At 51.1% G+C, this 16,111-nt stretch overlaps 1 protein-coding gene across 8 annotated transcripts in view; it reads left to right on the top strand.

Annotated features, from left to right (window-relative positions):
* Positions 1–16,111, top strand: part of CAMTA1 (calmodulin binding transcription activator 1) — a 690,484-nt gene that overhangs the window by 650,217 nt on the left and 24,156 nt on the right. For 4 of the 8 annotated variants that reach the window (XM_081870725.1, XM_081870727.1, XM_081870724.1 and 1 more), the window contains exons 10-18: positions 353–487; positions 5,918–6,066; positions 7,279–7,475; positions 8,359–8,437; positions 8,782–9,097; positions 9,993–10,507; positions 11,685–11,872; positions 14,024–14,270; positions 14,858–14,929. In XM_081870725.1, coding sequence (XP_081726851.1) covers positions 353–487; positions 5,918–6,066; positions 7,279–7,475; positions 8,359–8,437; positions 8,782–9,097; positions 9,993–10,507; positions 11,685–11,872; positions 14,024–14,270; positions 14,858–14,929 — 1,898 coding nt within the window. Of the gene's footprint in view, positions 1–352; positions 488–3,263; positions 3,409–3,599; positions 3,700–3,841; positions 3,958–5,917; positions 6,067–7,278; positions 7,476–8,358; positions 8,438–8,781; positions 9,098–9,992; positions 10,508–11,684; positions 11,873–14,023; positions 14,271–14,857; positions 14,930–16,111 lie in introns of those variants that run through there. The other 4 variants (XM_081870728.1, XM_081870729.1, XM_081870731.1 and 1 more) reach the window with 4 other exon arrangements.

Below are 16,111 nucleotides of genomic sequence, written 5' to 3'. Positions count from 1 at the left end.
TTAAATTGTCCTATTGTCCAGTTTGTTGTTTAAATAGTCATGCTGACCACATGACCCAAAAAGCTGTCTGCGAACAAACGCAGGCTCCCTCGGCCTGAAGCAGGATGAGCTCTGCATCCAGTAGTCAAGTTTTACTGGACTTAACAGTCCGGGGGTACTTTACCTTTACCTTACCACCTTGCAGCAGACAGAGAGCCAGCCTCTGCTTCCAGAAAGGGCAGGTGGTGGGGAGGAGAGGGAGTCGCCACAGTCCCCAACACAATGAGAAAGGTGTGTTTTACAGGTGCCCAGTGAAGTCTTCCGTGTATTGGGATCACTTTCTTAAAAGCCACTGTCTCCCTTTGCCTTTCAGCTCATGACACGGGGCTCGTCACTCTGCAAGTGGCCTTCAACAACCAGATCATCTCCAACTCGGTGGTCTTTGAGTACAAAGCACGGGCACTGCCACCCTTGCCTTCCTCTCAGCACGACTGGCTGTCCCTGGATGGTGAGAAATGCAAACATGGCTCCCAGAGTGGTGGGTGGTCTTGGGGGCAGGAGGTCAGACTGTGCAGTGAGGGCTCCAGTCTCCTGAAGATGGGGAAAGTGTCAGGCTTAATCGCTGGTGAATCCCTTCCTTGCAAGTAGAGCTGTTGCCTTCAGTTTTGTCTTGTAAAAGATATCTTAACCAGCCCATCCACCAGCAGGTCTCAGCCCCTGTGACTCTGGAGCACTTCCGAGTGATAAATCTCCTTCCAAAGCAAGCCCAGAATCTAAGAATGATGTATAGAACCAGAAGTGACTGCAAGGGCAAGCACAAGTGTTTCTGGGGTACTTCAGAACTCTGCAGCCCCAGATGTGCTTTATCAGTAACAGGGATGCCACAAGGTCTAGGATAGCTCAGTTGGTAGAACATGAGACTGTTAATCTCAGAGTTGTGGGTTCAAGCCCCATGTTGGGCAAAAGATTCCTGCATTGCAGGGGGGTTGCACTACATGATCCGAGTGGTCCCTTCCAACTCTACAATTCCATGATTCCATGATTTCAAAAACAGTGCCTCTCCTGGGCCACCACATCCACCAGCCTTCCAAAGCTTTGTGCCCTCCAGATTACTGATGCTGGCCTCCAACTCAGAGCGACCCCCACAGCCAGCATGACCAATGGTTAGCGAATGTGAGGAAGGTTGTAGCCCAAACATTTAGAAGGCACCAGCTTGGGGAAGGCTGTGCAAATGAGCAGGAGGATGGCAGGAGCTCTGCTCCTCCTTCTACCTGTTCCTTTGTGGAAAAAGCCATGCTCTGCCAGAGGCTCGGTCTATTAATTTCCTTGGAGGTGGGGAAGCTGACCCAGATTGTTCCCAGGTGACTCTTCAAAGAGTTCCACCTCCAGCTGACTCAGGCAACCTGGATTTTCTGTTGCTTACAGGGTGAAATGGGGGATAATGAAAATGCACTGCTCAGGTTTCCTGGAGGAACTGAGGCTCACCAAGCTAAAAGATGTGAGTGGGAGAGATGGAGGGTGCTACAGAGATCCCCTTTCTGCTACAGGAGAGGATAGGGCACCATTCTGGTTTCATCTAATCAAATTTTATTGGCTCCGTTTGCACAGGGGTGGTGGTGGGGTAGGAAATGATTGCCATTCAAATGCAACAAGAATCAAAGCCATAAAAGTCTGCCAAACAGCAAGGCAGGTAAAAGACAGTCCAGGGAGCTTTCTTTTCAAACACTTCCAGCAAATGCAGGAAACCAGACTAGCAGTGAGGAATACCTGCCCAGGGAGGGAGACACCTGGGAGGAGGTGCAGCTCCTGCAAAGTAGCTCTGCTTTGGGGCTCTGAGCTGTCTCTGGGCTGCATCACTCCAGAGTTGTTTCTTGGGGGAGCCACGTGACTAAATGTCCCTGCATGCCAAAACAACAAACCCCCCATGTGGAAAATTGTTGGGGGGAAGAAGGGCTCTGACCTCCTTCTGCAGACATTTCTTCTTCTTGGGGAAGGATCAGTTAATCAGAGGATCCCTCAGGTACATTTAATCTGATGTCCTATAGCCAGGCATAGCTGCAATACCTTAGCAAGAGCTAGGCCACTATCCTTGCAAGCCTGAGGGTTGCTCAAAGACACAATGAACATTTGCAGATGATGCAAAACTGTGAGGGAGAACTACTATCACCGCAGACCTTGAGAGAACAGGAAACTGGGCCAAAACTAGTTTTTAAAAAATTACAGCAACAAATGCAAAGTTCTATATTTAGTGAGATGCACCCTGAGGTTTTGTTGTTGTCATTTGGGGGGAACCTGCCTTGGCAGCAATACATGTAAAAAGGATCTCAAAATTGTAATCAATTATAACCTGAACATGAGCCAGCACTGTGATATGGCTGCAAAAAAAGCCAAATAATTTTAGGCAACATGAATAGGATCATAGTTTCCAAGTCCTGGGAAGTAATAGTTCTAATTTATTCGGCAGTAGTCCAACCTGGTCTGGAGGGCTGTGTCCAGGTATGAGTGCCACACTCTTAAGAATGATGTAGGTATTATAGACTTGGGAGGGACCTTGGAGACACGTGATGCCTGGCTCAGTGCAGGATCTGCAACAGCAGCCTCCTTAGCTGGTGACCGTTCCACCTCCAGCCAAGGAGAGCCCTTCTCCTGAGGCAGCCTTCAAAATGGGGAGCGTGTCACACCCTGAAATGCAGGAATGCCCAAAGCCATTTCTCAGGCTTGGCTTGGCTGAGTGGGGCACTGGCATGCGGGAGGGGGAGGCAGGGAATAATGGCTCTCGTGCGATTTGGGGGTGGGAGGAGAGGAAGGTATATCTGATCTAGGAAAAAGGGGAGGATTGTCTTGCCGGGTCTGCCCCGGACGCTGAAGGGGACCTGCCCAAGGGAAGGCCGTCCCAACGTCGATCCCACCCCAGTTTAGCCATGCGTCCTTGCCGCAGACCCTTTGCTTCACGGGTGCCCCGGCACAAGAGTTGGAGGAGACTCCCGCCAAAGCCCACCCGCAGGGATGGGGGGGGGAGTGGGGGAAGCAGGGAGGCCAAATCCAGGGACCGCAGGAGCAACCAGAAGGCAAGCCGGGGGGGGGGCACTTTTCAGCCCGCGGAGAAGGGAGGAGGACGGCGCAAGGCATAGCGACTTGCAGCTTGGAGGGCGACGGCCGACAGCCAGCCAGGGCCGGCGAAGGGGCGAGGCGGGCGGCTCAGCCCGGCGGGAGGGGGGCGGCGTTGCCGCGCGGAGGCGGCTCCAGCCGCGCTTTGTCATAATGCGGAGCGCCCCCTCCCCGGCGGCTGCATTGCGGGCGCAGAGCGGCGGCAAGAGCGAGCGGGACTGGCCAGGTCGCTCGCTCTCCGGGGCGAGCGCATCCTCCTTCTCCTCCTTCTCGTGCGCTCCGGCCGGGCATGGCGGGGCCGCGACGGACGGCGCAGGCAAGGCAGGGCTGGGCAGGGCTGGGCTCCGCGGGCGAGGTGGGCGGCGCGGGGCGTCCCGGGCCGGGCACCTGTTGCGCTGCCCCGACGGCTCCTCATTGGCTCCGGCGCGCGTGTGGCGAGCGGGCGCTCCCCGGCGGCAGCGGGGGCTGATGTCACTTTCCGCGCTGCGGATTGGCCGCGCAGAGGCGGGGAAGGAAAAGGAGGGCTGCCCAAAGAGCCCGGCGGGCTGGCCGGCCACTCGCTCGCTCGGGCTGCGTCCGAAGGGACCCGCGGGCGGGCGAGCTGGCTGGCAGGTAAGTGCGCCTCGCTCCCGCCCTGCCCACTTTTTTTGCGCCACCGCGGGGCCCGCGCGGAAGGTGGGAGCGGACTCCGGGGGAGCGCCAGGCGCGGACGAGGAGCCGGGAAAGTTCCCAGCCGCACGTGGGGAAGGAACGCGCCCTCTTCTCCCCCGCCCCCCACGGAAGTTCCTCGCTATCCCCTACTTCGGGAGCAGGCTCCCGATCGCCCACCGCCAGCAGCGGCGGCGACCTCTCCCTCGGGGCGTCCGAAATGTAAGAAAACTTGTTTTGAAATGCGGGGGACGGGGAGAGAAAGCGTTTGGAGCAAGAAAGTGGTGAAGCCTGCCCCGTCCCCCGCCCCAAGGAAGTGCCAGGCCTCCTTGAACTGCTTTGAACCTCGGGGCGCATTTTGGACAATAGTGTGATTAGTATACAGCTAGCTGGCGGGCGGGTGATTTTTGCAAACTGTGCTCCCCAAAAATAGGCTACTCAGCCGGAAGAGGTGGCCTGTGGAACCGCCTGCCTTGATTTGCCACCCTGGAAGTGGAGCGAAATCCCAAGAGAGGGAGTGTTCCCCCCCCCCCCCCGTCGAAATCTGACAGTGTCAGGGATCTCAGTCCCCAGCTGGATTTATCCTGGGGCATGGGAGAGCTGGTTTCCCCCCCAGGCACGTTCATCACTTGATGACCATCACCTAGAGTACGTGGATTTTCTCCCTTGCTCCAGAGGGCAGGCCCAGAGGCCAAGGGTGCAAATGGGAAGGAGGAATGCCCCTCATGGTACAAGGTGTTCCACTGTGGAAGCAAGGCAGCCTCTGGGATGATGGGCTCTATCTATCTTGTTAGGGTGCTGTCATGGGTGCTGTAGTTGCAGATCTCTGCCTTGCACAAGGTTGGGCTAGATGTCCTGCAGCTCTATCATTCTATATTTATGCTGTACAGCAAAGTCCTTTTCCTCCAGGCTGCAGATATTAGGCCCTCAAACATGTGGGTGATGCCTGGAAGAATCTGGGGTTGGGGAATGGCCAACTAGGTTATATTTATTTGCTTGTCAAATTTCTGTCCCCTAGCACCACCAAGATCCCAGGGAGGCAAACAACAAAGCAGGATAAAACATTTAAAGCAATCAAGGACATCTGAAAACAACAGCGAATAACGTCGAGCTTGCTGGAATCAGAATTTCTCAGTTATCAAATAGAAATGTTTTTAAACTCCTCCTAAATGTTCGTTTTGAGAGAGACAGAGGTATCTCACCAGGGAGGACCACAGATGGGGAACCACCACCAAAGGGGCCCTGTAGCTAGTCAGTGCCAGTTGAACAACTACCAGAAGTGGCAGCACCAATTGTAGGGCTTGAGATGGTTGATATTTGAAGGGGGGGTTACCTGGGTTCCGGCTGTTTAGGGCAGCGCTTTCAGGACTGGTGATGCTTGGCCCCTTGGGGCTGCTCCACCCACCAATCCAGCAGCTGCATTCTGCATTTGAGTGTCAATCTTCCGAGGGCATTGGTACCCTATATATAATTCCTTCACTATTCCCCCATCTGAGAGAGAAGCAAAGTCAATGACTCAAAAGTAACATGGTTGGCCAAACGGTTTCTACATGAAATCTGAGCAAGCAAGATGCATTGTGACATTTCAAGGGCAGAAGCATCCTGAGAGTGCAGAGTAGGCTTGGTGGTGGGTGTGGCTTGTGCAGAGACTTATGTGGCCCTCTTGGTGCCAGATGCACCAAGAGGGCTGCATAAGTCCCCCAGGCCTGAGGTTCCTCACTGTTTCACTGAGGCATTTGGAAGGATGCAAGCTGGCCATCCTCAGTGCCTTGGCATCCAAAGATAAACACCTGTGACCTGGAGGGCCCATTTAGCCTACATGCCTGCTAGCTGTTGTTTGGTCTATCCATTGGAAGGTGCCAACAGGGCCAAAGATCCTGGGCATGCATTGCTTTCTTTTTGAGAATGTTTAAATACAGAAGCTGATTCTGTTTGGGATGGTTGAGAAAACCCAAATATGCACTCAGAAGCAGGACAGTGTGATGCAAAAGAGCAGAAGAAGAATTGCTAACATATTGATTCCCCCACATTCTTCCACATACATCATTGTGGTTACAGACTTCTCAAGGCTTGGGACCCTTTTGTCAATGATTTGCCTTTTGCTTTTGCTCCCCATGTCAGGAATGGGAGTAGCTCTCTGATTCACACTCTTTCTCTTTGTTTCTCTCCTGTGTTGCCGCAGAGAACCAGTTCAGGATGTCTATCCTGGAGCGACTTGAGCAGATGGAGCGGAGGATGGCCGAAATGACTGGGTCCCAGCAGCAGCAGCACAAGCAAGGCGTAGGTGGTGGTGGGGGCAACGGCAGCGGCAATGGAGGTAGCCAAGCACAGGTACATGCTGAGCCCCCTGGCTGTGTTCCTGGGTGCCCCACAGGACTACTTTACATTCAAGAGACTTTTGCAGTCTCTTCAGACTTTTGTGCCACTCTAGGGGGGCTTCCTCCTCCCTCTTGACTTTGAAGTGGCTGCTAATGGTGCAAAAGAAAAAACCACCAGTACCATCTGGGGGAGGGGAACATTTAAGGTAGAGACTTTGTGCTCCCTGATGCTGGACCACCCACCGTAGGTCAGTGGTAGAGCCCCTCCTTTGCATGCTGAAGGCTTCAGGCTCAATCTCCCATGGTATCTCCAAGGTGGGGCTGGAAATGTCCCCTGCTTGAAATCCTGGAGAGTTGCTGCCAGTCAGTGTAGACAGTACTGAGCTGACCAATGGTCAGACTCAGCAAAAGGTAGCTTGCTATTTATCTTCTATGTTCAGTGTTGATCAAGAAGATGCACAGTTCATTTTGGGTGCAAAAAGCAGACCATTAGTTCATTTAGCTCGGTTTTGACTGTTGGTGGCTCTCCACAGTTTCAGGGGCAGTTTTTTCCTGGAGATGCCATTGGGGATTGAACCAGGGACCTTCTGCATGCAAAGCAGCTGCTTCAGCACTGAGCTATGGACCTTCTTCAGTTTATCAATTGCCCCTTGAAGACAATGAGTAAGGAGAGATATGTGCTACTATGTGGAAATTAAAGAAGCTAAAATGCTTAGAAATGAGAGCCACTAATATTGTAGTTAGTGTAATTGGTTGCTCATTCTAAAGAGGGAAAATAATGCATAGGCAGTTTAAAAACAACAACAACAACAACAACAACAACAACAACAACAACAACCAGAGTATCTTCCGCAACAACAACAACAACAACCAGAGTATCTTCCGCATTAGCTCCCTGGGCCCTTCCCAGCTGTATTCTTGGGGAAGGCTGAAATGGTCCTGAAGACAAGCACAGGGAGTGTCCTAGCTGGCAGCCTGGTCCTTTCTCACAAGCTCAGACTTGCACTTCCTTGTGTTTTCCCATGTTTGAGGGACATGACCCATTCATAGCACAGAGCCAACAAGCCCCAGCTGTTTGAGGACAGACTCTTCCCCCCTTCAAGCTTTCATTTGTTCATAGCAAAATCCATTAAGAAGCCTTAGACTCTGCTCCCTCTCTGCCCACACTGCTTGGTTTGCTCTTCTGAGAGCTAGCCCCTGAGCCCAGTGCATCTCTCCCTTGCAGTGCATCTCAGGGGCAGCCACCTTGGGGAACTGCTTTGAGAGCCGTGTGGTGGTTGTGTGTGAGAAGATGATGAGCAGGGCCTGCTGGGCCAAATCCAAGCACCTCATCCACTCCAAGACCTTCCGGGGGATGACCCTCCTGCACCTGGCAGCAGCCCAGGGCTATGCGACCCTCATCCAGACTCTCCTTAAATGGCGGTAAGAACCCGGGGGGTGCAGGGGCAGGTTCTGGGGGTGGGCACTTGGCTATGCCACTTACATAGGAGGAGGCAGCTCCTGGGGTTCAGGGCTGTCCTGGGGACTTGGTAGGAACCCCTTAAGGGCTGTTGAAGCCCTCAAGTGACTAGTTGACTACCCCTTTTGCAAAACAAATTCAGCAAGACTAAAATAAAATTATTTGAAAATAATACAAAAAATGGCACTTAATGCCTTTAAAAAAAGGCACTAAAATCCTACTCAGCTGCTTGCTGCAGGGGAAGTCCAGTTCATGGTTCCTTCATACACATGTGGTGGTAAAGTGCTGAAGTTGCCCAGTTCTGGGATGAAATATTTGTAGAAGTAACAAAAATACTGGGAAAACCTGTAAAAAAGAAGAAGAAAGAAACCACTGGAAATAACATTTTTAGGTGTATTCAGCAGAGACGAACTAAGACTTAGTAAATGGCAGCAAGAACATTGCTAGCCAGAAATTGAAAAGAAGCAAAGTGTTTAAATGTATTAAAATGGTACAGTGTAATTTGGGAAATGGCACTTTCTGTAAAAAATAAATAAAAAATTCTTTATATTGACATCAGCAACCTTCGGACTCTCTCCACTCCAGTGCTTATACAAACTTTACTGTTATTATTTAGATCTAAACTATGTCTTTAGGTTGGGTAAAAGGGGGGTGCTAGCGAGGATGTTTAGTTTGTTATTTCCCCCTCTTCAATATGTAACTCAAAAGTACAAATTTTTTTGCAAGTAACTTAATAAAAAAAAAGCACCACAGTCGAGCTGCCACCCACATTGGGGGGGGGGCAAAGATTCCCCCCTCCCCTGAGTAAGCAGCCCCAAATGACTACTCTCCTTCTTGGGCCCCCAGTACCAAGCATGCTGACAGCATCGACCTAGAGCTGGAAGTGGACCCCTTGAACGTGGATCATTTCTCCTGCACACCGCTGGTAAGTAGCTACGTCCTGCCCACGAGGTGCTCAAAGTCACTTTTCTTTGCAGCTTGTGGTAACCAGGGAAAGGGTGGCATGAGTTTCCCACTGGGATCATTGCACAAGTTTTGCATCCTTAACATGCCACTCCCTTTCCCTGAGCATATGTGATGGAGTAGGCTTGCCAGCTGTGTCCAACTCCAAGAGACTTGAATGTGAAACAATGGAGCTGTCATATCCTGGAGTGCACACACCAAGACTTGACAAGCCTACAAACAGATAGTTCTTTGAGTGGGTCCTGTACTCTGCCACAGTCCTCTCTCCTTTTCTTCCTTGCCCACACAACTTCTTTTTTCTTCCAGATGTGGGCATGCGCGCTGGGCCACATGGATGCAGCTGTGGTCCTTTACAAGTGGGACCGCCGTGCTATCTCCATCCCCGACTCCCTCGGGAGGCTCCCCTTGGCTATTGCTCGTTCTCGGGGCCACGTGAAGCTGGCCGAGTGCCTCGAGCACCTGCAGCGGGAGGAGCAAGCCCAACTCAGGCAAACCCCCCGGATCCCCTGTCCTTCGCATGAGGAACCCAGCAGTGAGAACTGGATCGCCCAGTGGCACAGTGAGATGGTGGCCTCTCAGGAGCCCCAGAAGGGAGTCACCGTGATTTCCAATTCCAATACAGGTAGGATGTTGTTGTTGTTTTTGTTTGAAAGGCCTCCATCACATTCCTTGGAGAAAAGGTTTGGCCCATTCTCCTCCTCCTTCATTTGTTTCCCAGAAACTTAGGACGATCACACAGTGGCTAACTTTGGACGTCAGTATCCTGGCTCAATAAGCTGAGCTATGCACAAACCTTCTACCTGCTGACTCCATCTACTTCTTTCTTCTGCTCTTGCTCTTGCTTCCTGGGTTAACCATTATTTCCTTTTCTGTCCAAACCAGGAAATGCTGGTTACTAGGGTGGGGGCACACCAGATTTTGAGACAAACTTCTACTGTGGTTTCAGAACCTGGTTTGGGCCAGCCCTGGCAACCATGGTTTCCTGGTTTATATGGAATGGGAAGCTATGGTTACTTTACACCTGACATCTGGTACTGAGGAGGGAAGGGGCAGTGCAACAGCAGAACACAGGCACAAGCCCCTCTATGTACCCCAGCTTAAAAAGTTCTGTTCATCCAGTGCAGGTGATTGAGTCCTCATGGTTTATCACAACTAGACCCTTGCCTTCCTGTTATGATCTAGAAACAGACTCAGGATGAGGCCAGTTTAGAGACCAGCTTTGCTCCCTCTCAACAGTGTCCACCAAATGTGTCATTTTACACAGGGATGCTATTCACATATGTGGGGAAACTAAGGTGCCTGCCCCCTCTGTCATAAGGAGAGGGCCTGCGTGCGTCTCCATACAGAGCTGGTGCAGAGGTGCTCTGCTGTTCCCCACCTTGGGCACTTGCTTGCCAGGCCTCCAGAGCCTCATGGTCCCTTTGGCAGAGTGAATGCAGGGCACATTTCATGGGAGCAGCGCGTGCACATGCACATTTGCATGGCTGAATCCTCACTTGTCTTCTGTTTGGTTCCAGAGCTGAGGCGGCCCCGGTCCGAGCCCTCCAGTTACTACAGCAGCGAGAGCCAGAAGGAGTACCCCGCGCCCAAAAAACACAAACTGAACCCCGACTACTTCTCTGCTCGGCAGGAGAAGCTTCTTTCCACCGCCCTGAGCCTGGAGCAGCCGAGTGCCCGGAAACCAAGCTCCAGTGCTAAGCAATCCCTCCCAGAGACAATCAGCCCCAGGCATGGGGTGCGGGACTATGCGCGGGAGCTTGTCTCCGAAGTGGCTGGCTACCACGGCTCCGGCACACAGGCAGGGGCCAAGTGGAGCCCAAAGGAGGCGTATATTGGCGTGCCTGCGATGCAGGTGGCAAGCAGCCCCAAGGGGCTGGCGCTGGGGAAGGACTCAGGGGCCCAGCGGCTCCATCCGCGGGAGCAGATGAGTGTGCTGATGATGGCGGACCGGGAGGTGGCTGACGCAGAGCTCCTCTCCTTCCGAGACGGCACAGAAAGTGAGGACTGCTTGCATCACATGGATGACCTGCAGGTGAGCCTTCATAAAACACACACCAGGGGAGTGAACCATCCAATATCAAAAGCACTGCAAACAAAACAATCATTAAAATGACAAGCTATGCAAGAGGTAGTTTAAACATTAAAAAAAAAAAAATCATGAAAAAGGTGGAAGTGAGAATGTCGTTGCCAAATCTCTGCTGGAAGAGTATTCCACAGCATGGAACCTGGGGCACTTAAACTCCCAATTTTTGGTTGAGGCCCATTGGGCTTCTGTAACATGGGGGAGCAACTAGCAGTGCTCACCTGGATAATCTCAGTGATCAGGCTGGGATATATGAAGGTTCAAACAGTCCTCAAGGTACCCTGGGCCCAAGCTGCTCAGGGTGTTATATATCAGCAGAAGAACCTTGAACCTGGCCTGGAATAGAAACACCTGAAATAAATAAGGATAGGAGGAAAGAATGGGTGTCTATTAGCATGTATGTGAGTGTAAAAGAGGGCAAGGGGTCCTTTCTTAGGACCCAACCTGCATGATACATTTAAAGCACCAAAATGTGACTTTAAACAGGCATGGCTTCTTCCCCCAAAGAATCCCAAGAACAGTTAAGTTTGATAAAAGTGCAGAGAGTTATTAGGACACCCCTTTCCCTCTCTTTCAGAGAGCTCCAATTCCCAGAGTTTTCCTGGGAAGAGGGATTGACCCTTAAACCATTCTTAGAATTATAGCCCTGTGAGGGGAATAGGTCTTCTGACAACTCTCTGCAGCCTTCGCAAGCTGCAGTTCCCATGATGCTTTGAGTGAAGCCATGACAGTTTAAAATGGTTTAAATGTAGAGGGCAAATGGGGCCCAACTGATGTTTAACTCCCAACTGACGAGAATCTCCAGCCAATCAGAGTCTGCTGTCAGCCACACAGACCAATCAGAATGAATTTACCTGAACCAAGCATAATAAGATTCTCTTGTCATCTCCAGCTACTGCTACACAGGCTTGCAACGTCGTGTAATGGGACAAGGCCTCGACCTTTGCCAATTGCAGAATACTTTTTACCTTCAAAACCCAAGCCAAAGCATTTTATGTACAGCGTTCCTCCTGGGTCTGACAGGAGCAGGTTCTGGGACCCGACAGGAAGGGAGGTGGTGGGAAGTGCTGTTCTCACCTTGCCTCCACCCACGTGCCCCTGAAAAGCTTTCCTTCTCACTTCACAGGTGACCATGATGACTCTGGCAGAGCACATCATCGAAGCGACCCCAGAGAGGATCAAGCGGGAAAACTTTGTGCCAATGGAGGTGCCACCAGCCGAGAGGACGGAGAGCACCACCATTAGCACTTCAATGAGCTGGCTGGCCAGTTACCTCGCGGATGTCGACCATTTACCAAGTGCTGCTCAAATAAGGTCTGTGGCCTTGTATTACCAGGACTGATCGAGCTTGTGATGCCCGCTGGCCCATATTGACTTTTCTGGCCCTCACCTTGCGAAATTGAAAACCCACCAGGCAAAAGGGGGGCTCCTTGTTGCTGCTGGTGCTGCCATATGGGGGGGGGGAATCTCCTATCCAGTGCCCAGCTGTTAGATGCTTTAGTTCATTTCTGAATTTTGGGTTACAGCAGGTAAAATTAATCCACTTTCTTTTTCTGAGTCAAGCCAGTAAAGGTTCAGAACATCCCTGAAACAGGTTCCATTCAGGTTCGCTGGGTGTGGAGCAAGTTAACTAGTTACAACAAAGTTTCAACCCTTAACCCTCAAGTACTGCTGATCCTTTTAGATTTGTCAGCAGCCTTTGACATGGTCGATCATGATCTTCTGGACCACCGCCTCGCAGACGTGGGGATACAGGGCATAGCCTGTAACTGGCTGTGCTCTTTTATCTCTGGTCGGGGACAGAGGGTGGCACTAGGGAGGGAAATGTCGTCGAGCCGTTCCTTGGTGTGTGGAGTGCCCCAGGGCGCAATTCTCTCCCCGATGCTTTTTAACATCTTTATGCGCCCCCTTGCCCAGATTATCTGGAGCTTTGGGCTGGGCTGTCACCAGTATGCTGATGACACTCAGCTCTATCTGCTGATGGATGGCCACACCGACTCGGCCCCGAACACACTGACCAGATGCTTGGAAGCTGTGGCTAGATGGTTTCGTGGGAGCCGATTGAAACTAAATCCTTCAAAGACAGAGGTCCTATGGCTGGGTCGGGATGGCATGGGGATGAGGGACCAACTCCCTTCTCTTGCAGGGGCCCAATTAGTGCCATTGCCTTCCGTTAAGAGTTTGGGTGTAATCCTTGACGCCTCCCCTTCCATGGAGGCGCAAGTTACAGCAACAGCCAAGGCGACATTTTTCCACCTTCGCCACATCAAGCAGTTGGTCCCTTACCTTTCCCGCCCCGACCTGGCCACAGTGATCCATGCAATGGTCATCTCCAGGCTTGATTACTGTAATTCGCTCTACGTGGGGCTGCCCTTGAAGCTGTCCCAGAAACTCCAGCAGGTGCAGAATGCTGCAGCGAGGCTCCTCACGGGGTCTCTGCCATGGGAGCATATTCACCCAGTGCTTTTCAAACTGCACTGGCTCCCGGTAGATTACAGCGTCAGATTTAAGCTGCTGCTTTTGACCTTTAAAGCCCTTCACGGCCAATTTGATTCCCTCCCTCTCTTTCTTTTTTTCTTTCCTTCTCCTCCTGCGTTGAGGCTACATTTTATTTTAATGTTGTAATATTTTAATGTATTTTAATTTTGTTTTGAAGTTGTAATCATTCAACTTGTTTTTATTATTGCTTGTAAGCTGCTCTGAGCCCGGCCTTGGCTGGGGAGGGCGGGGTATAAATAAAAAATTATTATTATTATTATTATTACAGTGGTGCCTCGCAAGATGAAATTAATTCATTCCGCGAGTTTTTTCGTCTTGCGATTTTTTCGTCTTGCGAAGCACGGACTTTGGAAAAGCTTCAAAAATCACCAAAGTCTTCAAAAACCTCAAAAAAGGCTACCACACCGCGTGCTATGAGTTGCTCCTCGAAGTGAATGCACGGTTTTAAGAAAAAGGAAACAAACTTGCAAGACAAAGGAAACAAACTTGCGAAGCAAGCCCATAGGGAAATCCGTCTTGCGAAGCAACTCAAAAAACGAAAAACTCTTTCGTTTTGCGAGTTTTTCGTCTTACGAGGCATTCATCTTGCGAGGTACCACTGTATTATTACTGTGAAAAAAAACATCACTGGAATGCTAAATAGTAAGCATGCAGCATGTTTTCATGCTGTTTCAACAAGGGTTGGCACATTCTGGGTCACCAAGACTTAGTCCCTGCCTCAGAGAGGGTGAAGTGTAGTTTAACGGTGCTGGGAATCATAGCTGTGTAAGGAGGTAAACTATAGCCCAATGATTCTTTGGGGAAACCATGTGCTTTCACTGTATGGCTCAGATGTGACCAACTCACTTGTCTCTCCCCACCCTTAATCTGAACCAAATCCTGGATTTGTTCTTTTTCTCCAGCCAGCCAGCGTGTCTTGGTGTTTGTGCAGCTATGACCCTCTTCCCCCTGTGCCTCTTTTTGCAGAAGCCTGTACATTGGACCCCTGACCCCTTCTTCCAACACCAGCCTGAGCCCTGCAAGCTCACCAGTCAATGAAATGGCTTTTGAGAAGCCCAGCCTCCCTTCGGCAACAGACTGGACAGAATTCCTAAGCGCCTCCACCAGCGAGAAAGTCGAAAACGAGTTTGCGCAGCTGACCCTCTCCGATCACGAGCAGAGAGAGCTCTACGAGGCTGCCAAGCTGGTCCAGACGGTCTTCAGGAAATACAAGGTGAAGGGCAGAAGTCACTGTTGGTAGGGGTGGGTGCGGGGAAATGGCATTGGGGTGCATGGAAGTCTCCAAACCTCCCTTTGGAATCAGTGGCACTCTGATGCCAGCTGACAGAAATAAGTTACTTTAGAGCACAGTGGCAAGTGAAGTGGAAGCCCAGGGCTGGTGTTTGACACATGATTGTCCAATCTGCCCCTGCCTGTGTTAAAGGAGGCAGCAACAAAAATGGCCCAGGAAGGTTCAAGGGAGGTGCCCTCCTCCCCTGCTGATGCTGCGAATACATGGTTCAGTTTCCTCTATGTTCTCCTGTAGTGTTTGTTTCCCCACTACAAAACATGAGCTGTCACTGGCAGGAGCAGGAAAATACGCTTCAAGGTTGTGTCAGGTGGTGCTCTAGAGACTTCTGCATTGGGCAGCCTGATGTTCTTTGCCACACTTCCTTCCATGCTTTGAGTTCCAGTTCCCACAGGGTGCTTTTCTGAGGTATTCAGAGAATAATCTACAGCCTTGACACAGTTGCACTTACATGCTGTGGCACTCAGGTCCTGCTTGCAGTCCCGTTACCTCTACCATTTGTCCCCTTGCAGGGACGCCCCCTCCGGGAGCAACAGGAAGTGGCTGCTGCTGTCATTCAGCGTTGTTACCGGAAATACAAACAGGTGAGCTGCAGACGGCTTTATATTGGTACCACCAGGCAGTGGCGTAGCGTGGGGGGTGCAGGGGGGGCCGGCCGCACCGGGCGCAACATCTGGGGTTAGGGCAAATCCACGGGTTAGGGGGCGCAAATCCACGGGTTAGGGGGCGCAAATTACTTGCCTTGCCCCGGGTGCTGACAACCCACGCTACGCCACTGCCACCAGGCAAGTGTGAGAAGTTGCCCTGGACTGCTTTGTTTCTTATAACTCAGCATAGAGCTACTTCAGAAGCTTCAAAGATGGAGTGTGCCCAATTTTCAGCCTCCACAAGTGAGGGAGCCTGGGTTACTCCTGCTTCCTTTGCCTCACACCTCTTGTGAAAAAATTAAGCATCCCAAAGAGAGAGGCCCTCTGATCCAACAGCTCATTGAATGGTCAAACAGTTTCAGCACCATTTCAGACCTCAGGTTGGGGTGGGAATCAATAGCATGACACCTTTAAAAAAAGCTTGCTAGACCTCAGTCCTGTTCATCCTTTCCTCTCCACCTGAAGCCTCAGAGTAATCCCCCAGATCAATGTGTTGAGTCAAACTTCTGTAAATACGTGCATGGAAGCTTAACTTGCATTTTTTCTGTATTTGAGTAAATGCACAGATTCAAGGTGGTGGCAAGGTGTGGGAGCTAATGGGCCAGATAGGTTGTGAGGGAGGGCAGGGCCCTCTTTATGTGGAAAGGAATGTATAAGAAGGACTTTAGCAAATCAGCTGTCAGGGGAAATATTCTGTCCTAGCCATCTGTCTGACATGCTAGTCCCCAACCCCATTCAGTTCAGCAATCTTCACCCCACCTTGCCATCTGAACAACCCAGGAACAGTTTCAAACACATGTTGATGGCCTTTTTTGCCTTGAAGCCCTGAGATTCTGGTAGTTTTTTAGGTGTAGCTGTATTTACTGTAGCCGCCAGCAACCTGCTTTTGTTTCCAAACTGCCATGCTTCATGCTGTGGTGTCATAATGTAGAGCATTAGAGGTTATGAGGAGACTCTAAAGATATCTACTCAGTGTGCACAGCACTTTGGATCCTAGCCATTGTCAACCACTGGTTTTGCTTGAGATTCACCACAAAGAGAGCGCGAGAGCTGGTTTATTTCCATGTTATGTTGCTGCAGCTGTCCCCAATAGCCAATAAAGTTGGGGTATTGCTGTGG

Source organism: Podarcis erhardii (genome assembly GCF_964252035.2).
Source record: "Podarcis erhardii genome assembly, chromosome: 7".
Lineage (NCBI taxonomy): Eukaryota > Metazoa > Chordata > Lepidosauria > Squamata > Lacertidae > Podarcis > Podarcis erhardii.
Note: the sequence above shows the minus strand (reverse complement) of the source record. Positions and strands in the feature narration are given on the sequence as shown.